Below are 25,068 nucleotides of genomic sequence, written 5' to 3' on the forward strand. Positions count from 1 at the left end.
GTAGTTTGATTGATTGATTGACATTTCATTTCTATCGCGCCCGTACACAAGTGTTTCAGAGCGTGACAAGGCAAGGGAGGGGAACAGGGGAGAACAAAACAGCGATCTTACTAGGCCCAGTGATATTGAGAACGCGCAAGTGCAAGGAAGAGGGGGAGGGGAAAAGTGCATGGAAGGAGGGAGAAGTGGAAAGTGCGACGCAGAGGAGAAACAGATAAATAACAATAATAAATAATAAAGGCAACAAACAGTGGTAAAGCAGCCAGCAATTTGCAAGTGCTAGGTTTAAGGCAGCAGGCAGGGTAGGTCCGATAAGTGCAGGAAGAAAAAGGGGGGGGGCTGTATGGGTACAGATACAGAACCCAGTGCAAGGGGTGGCCCAGAGGCAGTGCGGGAGGGTGGCAGGGTGAGCAGGTACCTGGGCCCAAAGGACAGAGGGTGGCCAGGTGCACAGTGCCAAGAGAGAACAGATCAGCAGGGGAGAGGGGGAGCGAAGGCAGAAGAAAAGAGGAAGGTCTTGAGGTGGTTCCGGAACCGGAGATGGTTCTCCTCAAGTTTTAGAGTGGCAGGGAGGCTATTCCAGAGGGAGGCCCCAGCCGAAGACAGAGATCTACCCCCAGCTTGTTTCTTTGAAAAACGACTGACCCTGAGGGTCGGAGTTCGTAGGAGTCATAGAGCAGAGGTTTGGCTTTTTCAGTAAAGGGGTAATCCATACATTTTTTATATTATTGCGTAGCCGATTCTGCTCAAAAGGAGGAATTCCCAAATTTTGGCATGGGCAATATAAGTACCGGGGAGCATTCCTTAATAATCACAGCAGAATATCGGTCCCACTTACAGCTTGTAACTTTAAGTTGTGCGATTATTTTTGCAAATTCTACCTCTGAAATAGGTAAAGTAAAACATCAGAGGCTTATTATCCTTGATGGGTAACGAAGAAGGGAGGGCATCATGGTTCCTCATATTCATGATAAGTTTTTTTCTCTTCGATGGATCCTTTTATCTTATCTAATTTACTGGCCATGGCATCCTGAATTCTTGTACACCATATTTCGTCCTTAAGGATAGAATCTTGTATCATGCCCTCAGGATGTTCTTTCTCTTTTAGTATTTTAAAGACCTCTTTACTGTTAGAACTTGCACTAGCAATTCTGAAATTTAAAGAGTCTATTTTTGGCTTGAATGGTTGCTAGTTTATAAATCATAGCTGCTTCTGTATAATCGTCTAGACTTCTGCAATCTATGCTCTGGCATCAGGCATAAACAGTTTTATTTTTTTCGCCTTAAATTCACCTACGGTATCATTACACCAGGTGTTACTTAAGTGTTTCCTTTGGTAGACCATCTTGAGGGGAGCTAACCTCTCGGTGACTACACTTAGTGAATTAATAAGCTTATCTGATATCTCGTCCAACCCTCCCATATTTGAGATATCTAGGTTAAGGTGCAAAGCCCAGGAACTGAGGTTCTCCAGAGTCAGTTTCTTAGAACTTCTTACTGGGACAAGAACTTTGGGCTCAACCCATCTTTTTGAAAAATAGTTTATGCAACTCTGAAAATGGACACAGAAATGGTTGGACTAGGGGACAGGGGGTCTGACAGCCACATCCGTTACAGTTAAGAGTGTGTGTCGCGACCCAGTCCAGGGTATGTTCCTTTATATGTGTTGGTTCTTTTATGGACTGTAAGAAGCCCAGCGCATCCATTGCAGTATCTAGGGACCATGCCGTAGCATCCATGTCACTGCCTAACCACAGATTAAAATCTCAGAGAAAAACAAGTTTCATCATGGGTTTAAGGACGGTTAAAAGATAATTACAAAGCTGTGATGTAAACATGGGAGCTGATGACGGAGCCCTATACAGAAGAAGGATGTTACGCGTGGTTTCTGCACTAATACCCACTTTCACCAGCAAAGATTCCACTCCAGGGAAATCCTCGGTCTTACTTTCCCAGACTGGATTTAATAATCAAAGCTTCTCCTTCTCCTCTATTGTCAGTGCTAATGAGGGACCTGCAGTCATATGTCCCAAGGTTTCCGTGAGGGTGCAAATATCAAGATTGCGCTCTTCAATGTGGGTAGCTACATCTGTAGCATTTTTTATTAATGATCTGGTGTTAAGCAACATACATTTCAGGTTGCAAGAGAGGGGCGACCCTGCCGAATTTCCCTCTCGCGAACTCCGACTTATGTCTGAGACCGGTACCTCCTTTGAAGAAATTGTTCCCCTCTCCTCGTTAATATGCGTAATTGGAGAGTCTAATGGGAGAGGTAGAGGAGTTAATTTGCTAGGTTTAGTCTCCATGATTCGATCCCCCTTCTTGTGATCTTTAAATCACTACTGGACATGTGGAGGAGAATATTTTGGGTCAAACACTACCCTGATTAGCCCTGACATTTGGGTTGGTGTCTGCTATTATAGGCACCTGGAGGTTATTCTATGATTCATCCTCCCCATGGCTCTATAAAGAAGACTTATGATGGCAGAGATTAGAGATCGCCTCGGGAGGTGATGTGCGTCATGGAAGAAGCTCCTCTCTGCATATGTTGAGCTGAGAAGGCCAGACTATTAGCCACTGATCTTTCCCGTGCTGTCTGAATTGCAGCTAGCACATCTTCAATACCCATGATGTGTCCCTTGAGACTTACCGGGTCCTGCAAAAGGATGTCTACCTGCTCCCTGTCTCCCAGAGCGTACCGGAACAAACCGGCTCCTACGTGAATACATCCGGGTACTACAGGTTTGCTGGGTATTGTAGTTCCCAAGGCTTAAGCGGCTAGTGTGATGCCGGACAGCTTTCAAACACACAATTTGCTAAAATGTAAGCACATAGAGTTGCTACAGTTCGCTGCAAATACAATTTACAAGAAGGGGAGCTGAATACAACCGCCTCCTCCAAAATCTAGTGCAATGATAAAATTAATATGATACGGCGCAAGATAAAATACAAATCTAAAAATTCTCAAATTTTAACTAATGGCTCAAACACAGATGCAAAAGGTGCACAAATAAATGTATCAATGAAGTCCGTGGTAGGGGGCGACTTATATACCCCAAACAAACCGGCTCCTACGCACACGCGCCTGACGTGTACATTAATACAGCCAGGAACTACAAGTTTGCTGGGTTCCCAAGGCTTAAGCGGCTAGTGTGATGGCGGACAGCTTTCAAACATACAATTTGCTAAAAAGTAAGCACGTAGAGTTGCTACAGTTAGCTGCAAATACAATTTACAAGAAGGGGAGCTGAATACAATGGCCTCCTTCAAGAATCTAGTGCAATGATAAAATTAATACGATATGGCGCAAGATAAAATACAAATCTAAACATTCTCAAATTTTAACTAATGGCTCAAACACAGATGTGAAAGGTGCACAAATAAATGCATCAATCTAAAGAATAAATAAATGCTTCTACAAATGGAAACTATCCAAGGATATGAAGGACATGGAGGCCTATAACATGACCTCCAAGGAATTCAAAGCCGTTATCAAGACCAAAAAAACAATGTTTGCCACCAGAATCCCTAATTCTCAGTAAGAGTCTAAAAAAACTCTTCAAGGTCTGAAATAACTTGAAGATCCATGTCATTGTAAACTGGATGGTCCAATTAAAGATGTAGCATGGTGCTCATCAACTCAAGAAGCCCTGTTGGGGAAGTTGGATCAAGCAGAAAATTGAGGATAAGAACAAAACACTGGAACGATCGGAGCCGATGTCAAACAGTCCAATACAAAAACATCCAGAGCTCCAGTTCCAGTTTCGACCTGTTGCGGAAGCTGAAATGCTGGTTATTATCAGCAAACTCAAACCAACAAATTGCAAAGGGGATACTTGCCCTGAAAGTACTATCAAAGCATGCACTCCCACCCTGATAGGGATTCTATCCAAATTTGTCAATACTTCCTTTGTGGAAAGCCATGTTCCTGATGAAATTAAGAGTACCTGAATCACTCCCTTGCAGAATAGTGCTGTTAGGGTCATTGCCGGCCTGAGACAGAGACCATATAACCGAGGCAAGACATGAGCTCCACTGGCTACTAATTGAGGCCAGAATTGATTTTCATCTGCTCATAATCACTCATAAATGCTTAGTCAGCTTGAGTCCAGTATACCTGACTGAGGCACAGCTGAAAAAATCCAACATAAGAACTCTTAGATCTAACAATACAAGGAGCCTAGATGAACTCTCACACAGGTCAATAAGTGCACCTTTTTTGCTGTAGTCCCTAAAGCTTGTAATGCTATTCCACCAGAGCTGAGAGAGGAGAAAACCACGGAACCGTTCTTGCAATTTCAGCAAGAAATTGAAGACTCTGCTATTCAGATAGGACTTCTCCGTACCCCTAATCATTTTACGGCGGACCAGATGATATTTGGATTCCTCTTCAGGACCTCCCTTGGTTTGTGTTTGTTTTGCGCCTGTAGGCCTCAGGGTCATTTGGTGTGATGTATACATTAATAAAGTAAAGTAAAGTGAGTTGGTTGTGGTGTCCTTTTGGGGGGAGGGATCATTATTTCCATTTTGTTCAGGTTTAATTTGAAATTGTTAGTTGTCATCCAGCGGTCTATGTCTGTGAGACACTTGTTGAGGTTATCGCTCGGGTCTTGAGTTGTTAGTTTCTTGATGATCAGTTGTGTATCGTCTGCTTAGCTGTAGGCGGTCAGGCCATGATTCTGGATTTTTTTCAATAAAGGGGGACATGTAAAGTTTGAAAAGGAGAAGGGAGAGGCTGGAGCCTTGAGGCACTCTGCAGGAGACTTTTTGGCCGTTGATGTAAAGGGCGTAGGTAGTTTCTTTCTGTCCGATTTGTGAGGAAGGATTTCGCCATTTTAAGGCGGAGTCTTTTACACTGTATCCCTCAAGTCTAACAATTAGCGTTGTGTGTCTGATCGTCTCGAAAGCTGCTGATATGCCTAGAAGTATGAGTGCAGATCGGGTGTTGTTGTCTGCATTTATTTTTAAGTCGTCCCATATTGACAGGAGCGACGAGTCTGTTCCTTTCCCGGGTCCGAAGTCGACTTGCAAGTGGTTAAGTAATCTGTTAATTTCTACGTAGTTGAGTGGAATGTTATATACATGGTTCTCTAATATTTTTGCCAGGTACAGCAGGTTGGATATCGGTCTGTAGTTGCTGGGGTCTTCTGTGCTTACCATTTTGTTTTTAATCAGTGGTTTGATGTACGCCAATTTGAATGATTTCAGTACCGTTCTGTGTTCAGTGATAGGATCATCATAAGTCGGAAGTGTGATCCCGGTGTCTTGTGTATATGGATTTCTCTGTAGATGCTCAAGGGGTAAGGGTCGCTAAGGGATCCGGCGAGGTTAGTCTCCTTTATTAGTGTGGAAAAAACGTCTTTGTTTATTGGTATGAATTTGGCAAGTCTTGTTGCGATTGGTGGCTCACTGGTTGGACGTGGTTCTGTGGTTGATTTTATAGTTAGATGGCTTGCTTCAATGGTCTGTAGAATTGTTTCTATTTTTGTTCGAAGGTGGTTGGTGATGTTGTTGCATAGTGTTTGTGATGGGATGGCGCCTTTGTTGCAGGATGGAGGGTTTTTTATTTCTTTGATGATTTTGAAGAGTTCCTTTTATGGGTTAGTTGCTGAGAGGATCCATGTGGCATAGTATTCTGAGTGGTCTGTTATTTTATCCAGTTGATGTTAATGGTTTCTCCATATTTGTCCCAGTTTATTATAAATTTTTTTTGTTGTCTCAGCTTTTCAGTGAAGCATTTCTTTTGCTGGGGCTTTAAAGAGTGTTTGCGGGTGCTAGCTGCTCCAAGGCCTTGGTGATCCAGGTGTTGAGCGTTTTTTCTGGCTAGTCCGGGGTCAGTCTGTTGAACTCGTCGGTGTTCGGTTGAGTCGATTCCAGCAGTTCGGTTTAGGATGTCCAGGTATTTCTGCGTTCTTTTCCATGTTGGTGTGTAGAATTGCATTTTCAGGCTTGAAGTTTGATAAAAAAAGCTATCAGGTGGTGGTCACTCCATAACATTGGTATTGGTGGGGCAGATGCACATAGTCCTTCTCTGCAGAAGATTGCATCCAAGGTGTGTCCAGCGTTGTGGGTGGATCTATTTACTATTGGCTTGAAGTGAAGTGTTTCCAGGAGGATGCACAGTGAATTGGGTGTGGTTTCGTTCTCTCTTGCAAAAGAGTTGTTGAAGTCCCCCAGGACGATTAGGTTGTCATGGTACACGGAAAGGTTGGCAATGGCGTCAGTGAGTTGCACTGCACAGTTCAGGCTGTAGGATGGTGGTCTGTAGATAAGGAAGAATACTAGATTAGCTTGGTCATGGAGTTTAAGCTTGACGATGAGGGATTTGCAGTATTCCATCTTGGTTGAGCTGAGTGATATGGCGCTGATGTGCTCTTTGAGTGCTATTGCTCTTTTGCCTCCTCTTCGGTTTTCTCTGTTGGCGTGTATTAGTTTGAAATTGCTTGGTATGGCTTTGTGTGCTATGGCCGTGTAGTTATCTGATAGCCAAGTTTCTGTGAGGAATAATGCGTCTGTGCCCCCCGCACATAGGAGGCCGTATATTTCTGATTTGTGCTTAGCCATGGATCTTACGTTGAGTAGGCTGCAGTGTAGTTTGTCCAATTTCCTCATTCACTTGTTGTCTATTCTTGCATGCTTTCCAGCTCGTGTGTTTGTCAGGTTTCCATTGCTGGGGGGTTTCTGCTGGGAGGGATTCTTAGCAGAGGCTGTTATTGGGTGTTCTTTCTCTTGGTTGAATAGTCCAATTAGGTTGATTGCAGGGTTGCTTAGTGTTGGCTCAAGCCTATGGTGCATGGGTGCTTTGTTCCAGTCTTTGTTGATATTGGGCATATATTCATGGTTGTTGTGAGTCAGGCATGGTATCAAGAGAGACGACAAAGACAACCAAACTCCATTTTTAACAAGCTTTATTAAAATGTCAGGATGGTGCAAGGCCTAACTTGCCCTATAACTAAGGTGTGGATTTCTATAGATTTGGGTGTGTTTGACGTGATCGTAATTTTTTCTTCTCGGTGCCCAATTTAAACCCACATGCATTTTTTTTTGTTGTGTCCCCACCTCCAATTTTAAGGAAGCGGGGGACACCCCCACAACCCCAAAATTGCAAAATATCAAACATGGGGGGCGGGGGACAACCCCACAACCCTCGCTCACCAGGGATGGTATTTTGCAATATATGCAACCAAATTGCCCCGAAGGCCAAGTCACCCATGCAAAATTCGATAAAATTGGTCATTAGGTAAATTGTTTAAGGTCAAATAGGCTAATAACTTTCTATATCCTAAGAAAACTAAAGAAAGCCTGAGTCTATAAGTCCAAATAAGTTCTGTCTGTGTCCCAAAACCTATGCTTGCCCTCACATCTATAAATAAAGTGTGGGTTTTCTCTTAACCAAAATAGTGTTCAAAATTAAAATCTTAGCTGCTCTCAGCTTAAGTTCTTCTTGCGCTTTAGACTTCAGGCTTTATATAGTTCCAATAGCTGTTGGTCTAACCAATGTTCTGCCAAATCTTGAGGTTCCCTTCCCCAGGACAGTGTTTCTCAGTTCTTTGAGTTCTCAAGATAGCCTTCCCAAGACTGCACTGTAGTACTCAATTGACTTGCCACAAAGTCTCGGGCTTCTCACCATCTGGGGCCCCCTGGTCTCGGTGCAGTTGTTGGACCACACGGTCCACCCATCACAGGTTGCGCAACCACAAGTTCCTCCCCTTTTGACCCTGTTGTTACACTCGTGTTCATCCGTTTTTTGCAAGTCTTCTCCACATTGGTTTGTTAACCTCTTTGCTTTAGTTCTGTGTGCAATACGGCTTTCGCTCAATCTGACACTCTTTGTCAGTTTATTTGCCAATGTTCGTTCAGTGTTTAATATGCCAGTATTTAATATGCCTTGGTCTTACGTCAAACTATACTTTCTTTCCTGCTTAGTATTTAATATTGCATATTTACATTCACACTGTACTTCTCATTCATTTCTGTATTGAAGTCTGTAATTGCTTTCAAATAGTATTGTTCGTTCAGTATTCAAGATTAAAAATTTCATTCCAGTAGTTCTTTTCGTTCAGTTCAGTATTCAAGATCGAGTATACACATTCAAACAGTGACTTTTTCGTTACGTTTGATCCTCTCGTTCACTTTGGTATTCAAATTGAGTAATTATGTTCAAACAGTGCTTTTCATTCAAAATGTATTAAATATTGTGAACCGCTACTTGCCTGCGGTTCCCTGGGAGCGCTACGGCACTTCTGAGTCCTCTGACCCTCAATGGCTCTTCCCGCTCCACCGCGGCGGTCCACTCTTACCTCTGCTCCTCGCCGGGCACTTATCTGCACATGCAAGCGACCGGAGCGGCTGCGGTATGCAGCTGTTATGTTCTCCTTTAGTTTGACAGCTCCCACTGTCCTCTTTCCCTGCAATGGGTTCCCGGTCCTTCACACACCATACGACTCGTTCGCGTCTAGTCTTGTGGGTCCTCCAGGATAGAGGCAATTCTCCTGACCTACGGATCTCCTGTCACCAAGCTTGCTCTCTCTCCCTGCAGCAAGGGCGCCCTCTTACTCCGTACTGATTTGGGCTCCACCTTTTATACACCTATGCCTTGTTAACAGGTCTCGGGTGTATGTTATTAATTGCTATTGCCTGGCCATAACAAATCCAATTATTGGGACATGCCTGACCTACACTAGTGGATGGTTGCAAATTGCTCTTCTTCATCCCAGTATTATAGTGGCGTTTTACATAGGAAGTGTGCATTACACCTAGTTCCTTCTTCGTCCCAGTACCAGAAAGAGGTGAATGGGGAGTTATGGGTTGGGATTGCATGTAACTCAAAGGCTGAGGATGGGTTAGATATGTGAGTGTTAGGAAAGGGGCGGTACCATGTCTTGCCCTCAGACACACTCTCCCAAATCCTCATGGACCCTCCACCCAAGTGATCCTCCCTCGCTTGTCCGCCCCTAGAATCGGGATCCAAAAGCAATGGCCCTTCCCTGGCCACCTGAACAGAAGATCCCTGGGGAATTGATGTGAGAGTACCCTCAAGTTTCTCACATTGTGGATTCAAGTTTGCCTCCGATTCTAGTCCTCATCAGGTTTTTTCCAAGCCCTCATATGAGTTGCTGTACTCTATGGTGTATTTGGCTTAGGGTCCAGGTGGGATTGCGGTTTAATTGGGTTCTTGCTAGTGGATTGAATGCCCGATGTCTGTTGTTTTCTGAGTCGGGGTTGTGGGTGGAGAGGTAATGAGAGAAATATTCTGTGCTTGTTCTTATCTTTGTCTGTATCCTTATTCCATTTAGTGGTGTCCCCACAATGTTCCTCGGACTCATAGGTTCCATCCTGCTGGGCTGTGGTTTCCATCCTGATTCTATTTTCCTTTCTTACTTCTTTGTCTTTCTTGTATCGGGGCATGTCAGGTTATGTGGTGTTTTTATTGTTGTTTAGTAAAGTTTGCGTCGTAGATTTCCTGGTTGCAGATGTCCTTTATGATAATTTTTCCTTGTTTTCTTGGTTTCCTTTTTGAGTTTGTGGGGTTTGTTATTCCAGGGCGTGTGCTCTCTGGGATAGTTTGTTTGATGATGTCTAGTGGTGTTTCATTTGGCTTCCTTGGGCTGGGGCTTCTTAGTTTTCTGTTAGGATTCCTTGTTTACACGATTTACTTTTGCAGCGTGTGTTCATTTATTTGTTTATTGTTGGCGGTTTCCAGGGGCATGTATCATCTTGGATAATTTGTTTCCTGAGCTCCAGTGGTATTTCTTTGGTTTCCCTGGGCTGGGGGCTTCCGAGTTCACCGTTAGATTTCCTTGTTTTGCAGTGTCCTTTTGAGTTTGTGGCGTTTTTTGATGGTTAGCTGATTATTTTCTGGGGGTGTATGGCCTTTTGGTTGGTGTAGGTTGTCGGCTGACTTCTGTCAGGGTCGCGCTTGTGCCCTTCAGCCTAGATCTTCTTATATGTTAATCTACGAGATTGTAGTATTATTTTGGTTGGGTTCGTAGTATTATTTCGGTCGGGTTTACAGTTACAAGAGCTTTCCTGTGGTGGCCTTTGGTTTGTTTTTCTATTGTAGCACCCTGTGTCGTCCTTCGGTTTAATCTTCTCCTGTGTTACATATCGGCCCAGTCCTGCAGTACCTCCCGTTTCTGGTGGCTACATACGGGGGCAGGCGCGTTCCAGAACTTAGTTGTGGCTTCGGTATCGGTTGCCATGGCGCCTGGCTGTGCAGCAGAGAACGTCGCATCAGCTGAGACGTCCTGTGCGCAGAGAACGCGTAAGGAGGCCCCACCCCAGTGCACCATAAAAGCCGAAGCGACTCAGCGGCTTGTTGCTGCCAATTGTGGCGTTACGTTCCTTCGGTTCCAGCCTGCTCCGGTGCTTATTCCCTTTTTCCTCTTGATTACTTGACTTCCTGGATCTTCGACCCACCTTTGTCTACTTGGATTGTCATTGCCTTTTCCTCCAGCCTGAATTTGAACTCTGTTGCCGACTTCGGACTGTCCCTGGATTGCATTTGCTTTCTCCTCCAGCCTGATCCGTGAACCCTGCTGCCGACCTCGGACTGTCCCTGAAATTCCACTGTGCCTTCGCCCTGTCTGGTGGGATTACTCCTTCTTGCCGCTCTATGCAATTTTAGCGACCTTCCTACGCGGATTACTAAGCTGCACATTACAAGAGTGCCCCGCCAATTTGGCCTGTGCTTGTGCAATTAAGATAAAGCTCATCCAATTCTCCTGTATTGTTCATTTCCTGAAAAACATCAGTCCTTCTCATACGTGCGGATTCCTGGAACAATATCATTAATTTCCTGCATTTTCTACCTCAACTGAGTGCATAGAAGTGACACTTTCCAGTGTATGCACCAAACCGTCACTAGTGCGACCCTCGTGCCGCCCGGGTATACTCTTCCTTACTAACCTTCCCATTTGTTGTTTTGTACCCACTTATCTGGTCTGCTGGGTGTTGTATCAGTCATAGTGAGGTTGTGGTTATCACTTGTGCATACTCAGTCTTGGGTTCTCTTGTAGGTTCATCATTTAAGGTCCAACCCCACCTCAACCATTGTCTAGGTACTTAGAGAAAAATCTGATTGTCTGGTTAATTCCATATTGCCTGATTGCTTCTAATCATACTGTGTTTTCTTTGCAGCATTGGTTATTGGTGGTGTGTGTTCTCCCCACTCTTTTAGGCGATAGACAGATATCTCTGCTGGTTTTTACTCAAACGGCAGAGAGGTACATCGTAGAAAAGAGCCCCTCTTAGAGGAAGCCTGAATCACAGAATTCAGGGGAGCTGGAATCCTGGAGGCTGAACCCGAACCTGTTAAATCCTACCTCCCTCCGCGAGGTCGTCTTACCTAGGCTCCAATCAGCATAGGGAGCGGTAAGTAACATCCTGTATGGACCACAGTTCTGATGTAGTATATTTAATTGAGTTCACAGTTACGAAAGCCTCCATGCAACTCCCTTCGGTTTGTCTTCACTTCTTTGGTCTTTACATTATGATGAGGTAATGGGATCAGATTCATAGCTGTGGTCGCCTTCCTGAGATGCCCTTTGGCTGTGTCTTCTCCTTTCTGTCCTGTGCTTCCAGTTGTTTCCCAGTTTGATTTCTTGTATCTGGATTATGTATGGCCATGGTGGGGGCTCCTAGTGGTGACCTGCGGTGTCCTGTGGTTAGTTTCCCATACAGTTGTCTCTTTGTCGTGTTATGTCAGCATGTGGTAGTGTTTGGTTTGGTTTACTGGGGCGATGGCTTTCCTGTGGTGGTCTAAGGTTTTGTAGTTGTTTGGTTCGCAATGGTGTGGTCAGCCTTTTTTTGGAGTGCGGGGGCGGTCCAGGTTTGTGCTCTGATAAATGGTCTGTGATTAACGGCTGCTTTTTGGTTGGTGAAAGGTTTGAGTAGCGAGTGTGTTCTGAGAGTACACCTGGCTTCAGCTGTGGTTATGATCCAGTAATGCTTTTAGGTTACTGGTGGTAATTTTATAGAGGTTTACATAGGTTCGATAGGGGCTGCGTTCCAATGTCTACCTTGATTCGAGGGTGGTTACGTGTAAAGTTCACATTAGTTTCATTACGGGCTATAGCATGCAACTTATATGCATAGTCGACTTATGGCTTGATGCGATTCACTTCCAAGTGCGATTAGGAGTACAGCACAATTCAATGCATTGGGCGACCAAAAGGGCACCCCAATACAATACAGTGGGAGACCAAAGAAGGAAGTGTACTGTACAGTACAATGCAGTAGGGGACCGAAAGGTAACACTCTTCAATATAGTGAGAGACAAAGAGCGCAGCACAGTTCAATATAATGGGATACCAAAAGGAAGAGCTCAGTACAGTTAAGTACACTTGGTGGGCAACTGTGCAGCACAGTTCACTACAGCGGGAGACCAAGAGCGTACAAACTGCAGCTTTTCTTTGTCCGTGCAAACCAATGCTTGGCAAAGTTCCTGCCGGAAAAGTACTTAGTTCTTGCTTAGTGTGTCCACATTTAGTAAAATCACCAGTTTTTAAAAATGGTTGGAACTTGAGTTCCTTGCAAAATCAGCATACTAAAAATATCAGTGAAATTACTTATTCCCTGCAACACATGATGCATGGAATCTAAAGCAGGTAGCATTTGACAATTGTGATGAACCCGGAAACTTCTTCCCTTCTCCTCTAGGTGGAGCCACCCCCTTAGCGGTTAGGGAGGTGAGCCCGCTCAGCAAAACCCTGCCTAGGGGTTTGGTAAAGTGTGACATCACTGGGAGTGACTCCCATTCCCATACGGAACTCCCTATACAGAATGTACTTTGCGCCTATAAGAGAGTTAAAAAAGGACCAAACCGCTCACTGTTTTGCACAAGGTAATGCTGAATCCCCTACCTGTTGGATCACCTGCTGTGAAGACAACACCCCTTCTGACGAATTAAGAATTAATAAAAAGTCCAGACCCTCGGTTGGAGGAGGAGAATCCCAGAGTCAAGACGACTCCATGATATTACAGCATGTACCAGGGAAGGAGCCACGCAAAGCTGCGGAGCTGGCAGCACTGAAGAAGAAGCTAGGCTTCCCAGAGCCAAAGAAACCGGGAGGCACAACCACGTATTGGACGTGGTGGGCCCGGAACCCGTCAAGAGGCACTGAGTCCCGAGTCAACCAGAGCTTGAAACCTTCTGGTCTCAAACCAACAGCCAGATAGAACAGGAGCGAGGCAAGACCTGAGGAAGGGGAAGAGCGCCCACTTCCAACAGCAAGGAGCGGCAAACAAATAGGACACCACAGCCGCTACCGTGACAGACCCTCCCTGGAGCAAGGACCGCCACACCACAGTTATGCGGGTTGCTCAGCTGAACAGAGGAGAGAAAGAGAAGAGAAATAGCGAGCAAGAGGGGAACAAGACCCTAACCTCATCAGAGAGCCACAAAGACCCGAAGAGCGAGAGAGAGTGGTGGGAGCCTGAGAAGCCTGAATGGCTCACCACCCAGAAGGGTCACAGTGACCCAAGAGAACCGGAGCGACTCAGAAACCCATAAAGGTCACAAGAACACTGTTGAACCCAATATAATAATGGGTCAGGAGACCCCAATCAACTAACAGGGGAAGTATCACCGGAGCAAGCAGGACAAAACACAGGGACAGTAGAAACCCTGGAAACTGGTGGAAGTGTGGAAAGAAAAAAACTTGAAGGGGATCAGGGAAAAATCCTTCACATAAAGAAGATTGGTCTTGTTGTAATTTCAGGAACTTGAGATTAGTATATTGTTTAAGGAACTTTGTGATAAGACTGACAATATAGATAACCAAAAGTTCCTTTCAAGGCAAAACCATTCTTGTCAGATCAAGATCCAGGAGGGAGTCCTGGAAAGACTGAGAAGCATCTATGAAGAATTGAGAGTGTAAGACACTCTCCACCTTTCTGTTATGGTTTTGATAAGTGGTAGACCCAGTTTAGTGGATAGGTTTGGACTAAGAACTATTTTTGTTTTGGACTGTAGATAAACAGCTTAGTTTCGTTTGGATATGAAGGGAAACCCCCTTTAGCAAAAGGGATATTAAGGCATGTTTCCTTTTCATTTAAATAAAACTATGTGTAGCAATGTGTCAGGCTGCGCCCCTGGAAACTGTGGCAAAGGTGGACATTCTAGCCCATACGTTAGGTCTGGCTAGAGGACTCAGTCTAGTCCTCACCCAACATGACCGCCTTCTGTTTATTAACGCACCGTTCACGGTGTCCATTCCTTTCTCACTCCGCAGGAGCGGCTCCAGAAAGTTCCTATGAACCTACCAGACAGGACTGATTAATCTCCTGCCATCACTTTGGAACCATTTCTGCAACACCTCCCAGGGTTTTTTGGTGCCCACAGGCTTTTTCCCTGGAATTTGGGTCTGGCTCCTCGGGGTTCCACGTGACTTGGAGCTTATACCAGTCAAGGTGGCCTCCGGGGGAGCTCGACCCTACTTAAACGATAAGACGGAGAAGAAGCCCAAGGAAAAGAAGACCCCAGAATCCAGACGAATCCAAAAGAAGAAACAACAGAGACTTCAGACAGTTCTTCGGAAGAACAAGGTTAGGAGGAGAATCGGAAGGGTACACCGTTGCATGACACAATGTCCTCTGGTACGAGTCCTTCTGCCTTGCCACACAATGCTATCACAGCCAAACAACTTTGGCTTGCTGGCGATGAACAGAGTGACAGTCCTGGATTTTGACCCAAGTACTGCGCTCATCACTTCCAGGACACTCAACCAATAGTAAGCTCTGTGGTGGTGCAAGTGGTTGAATGCACATCCTCAGTTGCCATGGAGAAGTATGGTTTTGCTAAATCCTTTGAACTTCCTCAGTGTAGAGGATTGAAAATAGAATAGTCACAGACAGACATGGGGGCATTACAAAAGTCATGCGAGAAGGTTTTCCACACATAAAGCATAAATTTGACCTATGGCATGTGTCAAAATCTACTGCCAAGAAAAGCAATGTGGCAGGGAAGTAAAGGGATGTGAAGAACTACTGAAATGGTCTCAGGCAGTTAGTAGTCATCACTCGTGGAGTTTCTAATGCTGTGAATGTTCAGTGAACATACTGTTGGAAAAGTGGCTGTCACTTATCCACCATGCTGCTAACAAACACTCTTAGGAGGAAAACACACTTCATCATGCGTGCCAACCTCAACTTCTGAGCAATGAACAGGAGAGGAGGAAAAAGTGGCTGGATCCCGGGTTGCCATCTCACACAGCACCTGTGAAGATAGCGTGCAACAAAGTACTCAACGATATGAAAGGCCTCACAGAACGTTGCCAAACTGGGGATTTTGAGGTTTTCCACAACATGTGTTTGAAGGCCAAAAGGGTGCATTTTGGCATAGATGAAATAAAGGCCCTTACAAGGCTGGCAGCACATGCCCCCAACGAGAACGTTAGTAGGCAACAGGCTAGAACTGTTGCAAGCTAATTGTGCTACAACATGGCATTGCCATTCACAAAAAAATAAAAGGATTGGGTAGCCAGGCCGGTCTTCAAGCCAATGGACTGTCTGTGCTGGATATCAAGTTGCTTCCTCCTTTCCGAGCAGGCTGCAGAATAAAAGCCTTTTATCCAAATGGACAGGCCAATGGAATAACGAAGACAGCCCCTTAGCCTACTGATCAAGCAAAAGGCACAGGGAAGTGTAATCAACACGTCTTTGGAGCTGCAAAGGAAACAATAAAGTGAGGAAGGTTATGTGTATCCCAGGTAAACAGTAACAATTCCCATCCGATATCCCCTTTGCCAATTACCCGATTAATGAGTTCTGAATAGGAGAACAATGAAGAGTAAAACGAAGGAAAAGTGTCCGGCCGTGGGTAAAAAGCCAGACGAGGAATGTAGCTCCAAGACACAGCCTCCTTGCCACAAGAAGATGGGCCTACCTCGGGCAGCACCAGGACAAATCTCAAGGGAAACAGCACAGATCCAGGGCAGCGCACGACCCACAAGGTTTTTACAGTCTAGTCCTCCAGGAAAGTGAGCAAATCCATCAGAACATACCAAGGGGAAATCCAAAAACAGTTCCAAAAGCAGTCAAAGTCAATTAAAGCCAAGGAAATATCACCAAAACCAAATCACAAACCATGAACAGAATCCAGAAGGATAGCCCAGAGTCGAGTTAACCAGGATGATAAACAAGAAAGGGAAGATTAAGCCTCCCTCAAAGGCCGCCCCGTCAGGTAGGGGTGCGCAGAACAAACACACACTGACACGTTAGCTCTGGTGTCAGAGCGGGAGACTGCCTTTCCCGAGCACCTTTATTACTTTGTCCACGTGATGTGGGTCATGTGGACATCACAGAAACTATGGCAAACAGAAAAGCACAGCTATGAGGCATGGGGTGTGGGCTTACCGTCATTATATATGGCTCTTTGCTTACTGGCTGCGGGATGGCGTGCACAATTAACTCTGCATCACGTAGGTCTCCGGGATGGCACTGGCCTGCCTACGTGATTGTGCTGGTGGTACACAGTCTGCCGGGAGTTAGAGTCACATGGTTTGCGGGAAGCACCATGGAACCCGCCAGCCCTGCGAACAATGTCCATGAACCCCACGGAGTCTGACACGGTCTTGCCGATGGAAACGAACAAGTTTATTCCCAGAAGAGAGACTATGCCAAAGAACATTGAAACAATGGAGCGTCCTCCAAAGTACCCCATTATAGCCAAACGTACAAACCGATATAAGTAAAGCTCTGTGTTAAGTCATATGACATTTTGAAATTAAAAAGTTTCATAGATACATTTCCATTTCTCATAAACGGATAAAATAAAACCATACAGAGTTTTATTCTCTTCTTATTTTTTTTTTAAAGGTTCATGTTTCGTTGTATAACTTGGGTAAAGTTGTGTTAAGAGAAGGCAAATCATATAGTGAATCACTCACTAGGTCCCTGTCACTCATCCTCTCTCTCCTTTCTCTATCTCTCCTCCCTTCGCATCTGTCCCTCTTGTGCTCACTCTCTTACTCTCTCTCTGACTCTCTCCTATCTCGCTCCATTGTCCCTCCTCCCTCTATCTTGCTCTATTACCTCTCTCTCTGTCCCTCTGTGTCTCCTTTTCCTGTCTACTCCCCTATCTCTCTTCATCGCTCTTCCTTTCCCTCCATCCCTCTCTATCTCTCCCTCGTTTCTCCCCTCCCTTCTGTCTGACTTGTCTCCATTTCTTTCTTGAGCACCATTTCTCTCTCCATCCTCCCTTCTCGCTCTGCTCTCTCCATCTCTCCTCCCTCCCCTTCCTCTCCCTCTCTCTCCTCCATCTCTCTTCACACACTCTTCCCCCCTCTCATCTCCTTTTACCTCTTTCGAGACCCTGTAACAGCTTCCTTGCCACTCTAAAACTTGAAAACCATCTCCGGTTCCGGAAGCACCTTAAGACCTTGGTCTTTGCTTCTGCCTTCGCTCCCCCTCTACCCTGCTGATCTGTTCTCTCTTGGCACCATGAACCTTGCCACCCTCTGTCCTCCAGGACCAGGTTCCTGCTCACCCTCCCGAACTGCCTCCGAGCCACCCCTTGCACTGTGGTCTGTATCCATACAGTCCCCCCTTTTTCCTTCCTGCACTTATCAGACCTACCCTGTCTGCTGCTTTAAACCCAGCATGTGCCACTTGCTGGCTGCACTACCACTGTTTGTTGCCTTTATTATTTATTTATTATTTATCTGTTTCTCGTTTGCTCCGCACTTTCCACTTCTCCCCCTTCTATGCACTTTTCCCCTGCCCCTCTCCCATGCACTTGCGCGTTCTCAATGTCACTGGGCCTAGTAAGATCGCTGTTTTGTTCTCCACTGTTAACCTCTCCTGCCTTGTTGTGCTCTGAAACACTGGTGTACGAGCACGATAGAAATAAAATATCAATTCAATTAAATTCCCTCTTCCTCTCTCCCCCAGCATTCCTAGGTCTGTTTTCTCTCCCTATAACCATATATATTTTACTATAAAACATTAAAATAACAATTGAATGAATAAAATCAAAAATGCATCATACATAGTGCAATCGTTTTATTTACGGTGTCTATATTTTAGAATGTCTATTGACACTGCAGTTGATAATATTAGTAGGTTTCTGACTTCAATGGGGAGAGCCGCTTTTAAAGAGAAGTATTAGAGCAAATGTTAAAACAGGGTTGACCTTCATCCTTTCTTTTAGTCCATAAAATACTCTCTCAAATGCATCCATGAGAATTTTTGGGAGGATCACATTCCACGAAAAATAATAGTAGGCAGCTACAAACTTTGAAAAAACAGTCTATTGTTAAAAAAAACAAAATACGACTTTGATTTACACTGAAATAACATTTCTCGCTCGTTCAAAAACCACTCAGAGAACATAGTGGAAATGGAGCCTGCGAATGTCTTGTAAGTTAGATGCAATTTATTTTACATGTAATTATGAAATAGCACATAAGTGGGAAAACAGAGAATATGACTAGACATGTATTGGTATAGACACGTAGTACTTTCACTGAACATGCCACTTGAGTAAAAATATTGATGCCAGCACCACCTACAAGCTATAACTCCTTATATTTTCGATTGAAAGTATAGTCAATGTAATCCCTTTTTTTAACTGTCGTGGATTATGGATAATGAACAGCGAGCCTGATAAGTCAGTCGGTCACACATCAGCAAGAGGCTACTAATGTTCGTTGAATACAAGGCACACGCTACCACATAATGCAAGGGCTGGTGACAAGGGACAAAACCAGACACTTGCTTCAGATAATAGAAGTTCCTTGAATAAATAACGCACATGTTCCTAGCAAAGAACACACCCATAACTTGCTGCTTGGCTTTAGTGAAAGGCGATGAGCAGGAAATTGTAGCTTCGCCCTCCAGCAGAGAAGCTTAATCGCAAGTGGCAACTTCCTGTCTTAAACGGCACGTAGCAAGGTCAAAAGTTGCTTTTTACACCATTTAAATCTGACAAGCAGTCAAAGGGCAGGAAACACCAATAGACTGTCCAAGCCAAGAAGCTGATGACAGGCTTTAGTCCTGTGCTGAAACAAAAATCATAGAATGCAGTGGAATAGTCATTGAACAACAGATGCGAAATGTCTTTAGAGTGCACATATTGAATACTGTATGTTCAAGCAAAGCAAAAGAACACTCTTAAGCTTTAGAGCCTTAACCTTCCAGGTAGAGGAAATTACGCACACATGTCAGTCAGACTAAGACCTGTCTTATATATAAAGTGCAAGCTGACTGGGGGGGAAGTGGCAGAGGTTCAAACAGCAACCAGCAGACTCAAGTCCTGGGGGCTGGGAAGAGATCAGTCATCACAGGGCCCAGAGCAGAGGCGAGAGAGAGAGGGATAAGCAGGTCCCTCCGAACAGGAAGCCGTGGTCGGGTCATACGTAGCACATCTTGCCCTAAAGCGCGAGTTAAAATGTGGAAGTCTTGCTGTGTGCATTTTGAGACTAAAAGGCATTTGGTATGTTACACCACTCCATAGCATAGCATAGCTGAACGTAGTATAAATCCCAGGTCACACAGTGTTGCATGGCAATTTGTTACACAATTCTGTAGTTTTGAGCTATTTAAATTACCCTGTTCAATGAAAGCACAGCTCGCCCATTTTCCTCTGTCCATCCTTTTTTCTTTGCTCACTGCAAGTTCAAAGGGGCTAATGGAGAAGAGAGTGCAGCAGTAATCATCTCCTCCACGCCAAAGTCCTATGTTGGAGTTCTAGGCAAGATTTAATTTTCTTCAAATAATTGCAAAAAAGACGTAATCGGGATGACACGTTTATTAAGCTAACTATATCATGTCTGGCAAAGACCAGTATGTCGTAGCTTTCTTTTTTTTTAAAGCCAGTTATGCAATTCTATTCCTAAAAAGTTAAGTTGTTACATAATGTATAATTAAAGATTGATACTGTAAAACACTGAATTGACTCCATGTTTACTGTACATTTTAGGTTTCTGTATCTAAATATCGTAGTGTCAACTATGTTTCATTTTGCCATAATTCTGATGAGTGTACACTCTTTAAAATGTACATGATCACACTGCCAAATGGTTTTGATGGCAAATCTAGTTCTGTGACCTGTTGGTTGCATCCATCTGTGAAACTGATGCTCAACCCACGAGCTGATCCCATGCTCCCTGACATTCTATCTCATCACCCTGTTGCTTTATACCAGCTACCCTGAAAGTGAGATGGCCGCAAACTACAACATTCCACCTAGTTTTCCCAGTTCTCTGCATGCTACACCAGCCACTATGCTTGGTCTCTTATTCTCTTCCCGCTTACATAACAAAATACACAAAGCTAACTAGATCTTTACGCAAACTAGGGATAGTTCTATCCAGTATGTACATGTACAGATCTAGTGCAATACCATACCCTGCAGTTCACCTCCAGAGCTCACTTTACTCTTTGATTATAATTGCATTACATAGCACCTGTAGGAGAGAGATGTCTAAACTGTTTACAAAGCTTTCTTATCATATCTATTCATTTATTTGTATCCATTCATGCAGCTAACTTTTTACATTTTACAAACACTCATCCAGAGCTCGCAAAATCTACTCGGTCACTCGCATAGTCAAGGCAAGACCATTTAGAGGGGATGTTTGAAACGTTTATTTAGCATTTACAAGTTTGCAGGAAACGTCAAATACAAGTTGCATAGCGGCCCTCTGTGTAGCACTAGCGTGCCAAACAAAGTTGGTTTGTGGTAACAGGCAAATGAGCTATCCAGTTCCTTCCAATGCTCAATTAAATTATAACACAAAGCGGAGGTTAAGAATCCACATTTATATGACAATTCACCATTCAAGCTAACACTGGCTATTTCTCAGAGAAAGGACTAACTATCCCTAGCTATGGATGTATTTCTCTAGCGGGCGATGATGTTCCGCCTATCTAGGAAAGGGATAGTAAAAGAAACCATGTGACATAGCCATACTAGCAGCAAGATCTATGGACGATGTGGCCGATTTGATGAATCAATAAAATAGATGTACACATGTCACAAGTACTTATGTGGTGCACAGTAGCTTTAGTATGTAGTGTAAGGAAGGCATGGTATCAACAGTAAGACAGACACAAGTGATCACAGTTGAATGGTATGATAAATGCCTATCTGAACCCAAATCTACAGATGGGAGCAAGCTACAACCATCAAAAAATAATAATGCAGTCCAAGTGGAGTCTTGTCAAACAAAGGGGCCTATGCTAAAAAATTACTATTGCCAACCCTTAGCGCTAAATTACAAATAGCGTGGGGTTAGTGTTCATGAAAAAGAAAGAAGTGTTCACAAAATTATACGTCAGGATGTTCGGGCCATTGGCCTCCCTTCCCCATGTTTTTAGCACAGGGCAAGGTGGTTCACTCGAGCAAAGCACACACCCTGGCTTCAATGGCACAAGAATACAGTTCCAGCATCAGGACCTTGTGTACAAGTCTCTTTACTTTAAAAGTTGATTCACAGGGCCTGATGTACAAAACAAAAGTTATTTTCTTTTTACAATTTCTAAATTCTGGTGTCTCACCCTGGATCCCCCTCAGCCGGGCTCAGATCGCTCTTCTGTTAAAATTGTTACTATGGATCCCCATGTTTCGGGCTCAGATCCCCTCTTTATAATGTTCAGAGAATATTCTCTCTCTGGTGACTCACGGTTAACCCTGGATCCCCCTCAACCAGGCTCACATCCTTACCTGTATCCAATTAGTCTCCCTGAGTCAGGCTCGGACCAACTGCAGTTCACATTACACTATCGAAGACTTTCGAATGTTCACAGGATTTAGCTTGATTTGTTGTGGGACCACTCAGATTGCAAGACTTCCCGCTCAACATAAAAGCATCAGTTGAATACCTAACAGAGACTTTCGAATGGGCACCCACGTGGCGCCAGACCACTCGGTCTACTGTATCTTTCTTGGCCTCCCAAAATTCAGTCACTCCTTTGGTTTCCAATTATATTCGCGTTGCTCATCAAATGCATCTCACACACTGTCCTCTTTGAATTTCTTCATACAATGTTGCTGCTAGCAACCGTGGTTCAAACACAAGCTGGTTTTGCATCAGTCTCTCCGGCTCACCGGCTGTGTTGTCTTTACTGCTTTGTTGTAGGAGCCAAGGACAGTACCAGAGGTGCAATCGCTTCTCCCCGCCCTGGTTATCGCCACAGGAGAGCCCTGGGTACTTCCGACATGCTTTGCAGTTTTGATCAGCTTTTGTTCCTGGTCTTAGGTTATTTACTTTCCAAGGTTCGTTAAAGTAACGGTCTTTAAAGGTCAAGGGCACGTCCCTCTATGCAACACTCTCTGGTCTTGCAGTCTTTCTCCTTGTACTAAACTGCTATCTTGGAACTGCTGCCTCCTCACGTGCTTTGCTTCGCTCAGAGTGTGCTTTCACGCTGCACTTTTCATCTGTGTGGGGAAGTGTGATAGAAGTCAGCTGTGTTTAATGATCAGTAATTGCCTGACCGACCTTGCCTGACCATTGTGTGACATGTCAGGTATACAGCTTGGCTGTTAGTCCATTGTTGCTCACGGTGAGCTGTCTGTGAGAAAGTGTTTGTGTCGGGAAAGGGCGGGGGTTGAGTTACTAGGTATCCTACCTTGTAGGATGGGGAAAAGGTGTTACAAGGAAGGGGATACCGCGTCTCACACTCCAGTCTCCCACTTCCACTCCTGCACTGGTCCACATCCAGAAACTCGATCCAAATGAGATGGCTGCGTCCCGGCCACCCAGACGACAGATCCCCGGGGATTAGCAGGTGAGGCACCTTCAGGTTTCTCACAGTAGCACATGTCAAAGTCAGTGTCATTAAGCTAGGCTAAAAAAATAAAACAAGACAAAAGCGAACAATAAATGTCCAAACAAAGAATGCACTGCACAATACAGTGGGTCAACGAGGGCCAGATTCTGAGCTCCATGTAAAATAAAAAACGTGCCATTCTGATTTTGAAAGACACTTATCCTATTTGCTATAGATGTATACACAAACTGAATGTATATGGAGCATATGTTGAGCCCATCATAAATGGGCTGTGCTGGGAATCTACAACGTAAAAGCCTTTCGTAAGGCTTTTACACTGTAGATTTCCGTCACGGCCCATTGTCAAGTATTTGTATGACAGAGAAGAGGGGTGGAACGTAACCTACGTTTCCGCCACTCTATTCCTCTCCTGCATACAAATATTCCAGCTTTGCACCAGCATGCATTTTCTAGCTGGCGCAAATGCTGGGAATTCTTATGGAGTTGCAAAAAGAAGGTGGACTCCATAGTAATCCATTGTAAACGCTGCCTGCGATGCGTACTCCCTTGTATGCTGGCTTTTGCCCTCCACCGTGCAATTGACGAAAATGTGGCAGGACGGAGGGAGGGGTGGGGCCGTTGTGTACGTGAAGGTGCACATGTAACAGGTACCCGCCGCCAAATTATGGGGAACTCAAAAATGAGCCCCTAGATGTAGAGCCACAGAATATTGAGCAAATAAGAACAGTATTGTTACATCATGGAATAAACCTTTCCTTAATTTTACATGTAACTCAGGCGCTTAGTGTCAAAAGTGGTAATTAAAACTTTATCTGTTAATGGAAAGTGTTATTCTTCAGCAACACAACTAACATTCCTTATCTATACGGTAAAAAGTTAAATGATTTCTCTACCAACATCATACTACCTGTTGCATAAGAAATCACACAACACCTGTCAAAGCAGAGAACAAGTCGTTCAAGGGCATGGAGAGAAGCAAGGCAGCGCTGCACCACGAAAGATGCACAATACCAAATGAACGACTTACCAGGTACTCTGGGTGCTCAAACATGTAGGTCATGCTGCACCGGTTGTCTTCATACGAGAAAAATACATCCCACACTCCTAGGGCCAGTAGGCACATCACCATGCCGTAAAACGCTGCGTAAGTCACCTTCATTTTTGCGCCGGCTTTTCAATGTCTCGAGTTTGTAAATACCAAGTCAGATGTTGAGCGTGCACACTTCCTGAATTGAGCTGCACAGCAGCTAAGCAGCCAGCGCTCTGAGCATGCAGGCGGACAGAACTGGCACTTCACTCTTACAGAGCTGGGGAATCCAGTTCCTGAGGCCAACATGTAAACCGGCTTCTCGTTGGTCACTTTACTCAGGCATGCATTGGTCTTTTGTGCACTGCTCTTTGATTGGCCAATCTGTTAATCCTTCTTTACTCGTGTTTTTCATGACAATTAAAGGTTTAATGTGCAGAGCCAGAGAAGTAAAACTCATAAATCCGAAAAAGGTTATTTTTTTCCGTATGTTGAGCTCACGCAAATACATCGTGAAGACGATGATTATAACAATTTGAATGCTTGAAAGTACCAGAGTTTTTGCTCAATGACAGTACTAGTGCGTTGTGTCTTCCTTTCACAGACGTGCAGCTCGGCATGGTAATTTAATTTGTATTTATTGAGAGGTAAGTGGGGCGTTGGCTGCATGTGTAAATAGCAAATGTAATTGTTAACCCTGACTTGTGCTATACTGGACTGGCTTCGAAGCTTTGCCAAACTAGCCTTTTTGTGGGGGATGGGAGTGCTGAATTTGTGGCCCTTTTTGTGGGGATGGGAGTGCTGGATTTGTGGCGTTATAATAGCATTAGCTCGTTCCTGTTTACTGATAAAGATATGAGTCAAACAGATTGAACGAGAAAGCTACTGATATTGTGGTTATCTAATCTAACACTATAATAAATATCCCTGATTGTTTGTCTGATGCAGTAGCTTCACCTGTTGTCACCCCTAGAGGGAGCTGTTGCCTTAGGATATGTAAAGACAATGCCAATTTGCATAGCTTTGCCTGTTGTAACCACTAGAGGGAGCTGCTGTTGGCTAAGAATATATATTGGTCCTACTGTGTCAATGAAAAACTGCACTTTGGCCTGTACACTGGTACGTCCATATTTGCCAACCCTCCCTATTTAGGAGGGAGACTCCTACTTTTTTGGGGAAAATGTTGCCAATTTTGTTGTAGATTTTTATTTTCTCCCTCCTGAAAATTCTCTCCCCACAATTCAAGTCAATGGGAAAATTCACTTCTCCCATGTTCTGTCTCAATATCTCCCCCTAGTAATCGAACA

At 44.4% G+C, this 25,068-nt stretch overlaps 1 protein-coding gene across 1 annotated transcript in view; it reads right to left on the minus strand.

Moving 5' to 3' along the window:
- PGAP1 (post-GPI attachment to proteins inositol deacylase 1) overlaps nucleotides 1-24,018 on the minus strand; it is a 1,466,013-nt gene extending 1,441,995 nt beyond the window's left edge. The window contains exon 1 of the mRNA XM_069615724.1: nucleotides 23,762-24,018. Coding sequence (XP_069471825.1) covers nucleotides 23,762-23,893 — 132 coding nt within the window. The 5' untranslated portion in view covers nucleotides 23,894-24,018. The remainder of the gene's footprint in view (nucleotides 1-23,761) is intronic.
- Between the last annotated feature and the right edge of the window lie 1,050 nt (nucleotides 24,019-25,068).

This window comes from Ambystoma mexicanum, chromosome 9 (genome assembly GCF_040938575.1).
Source record: "Ambystoma mexicanum isolate Mex_15411 chromosome 9, UKY_AmexF1_1, whole genome shotgun sequence".
NCBI classification, from domain to species: domain Eukaryota; kingdom Metazoa; phylum Chordata; class Amphibia; order Caudata; family Ambystomatidae; genus Ambystoma; species Ambystoma mexicanum.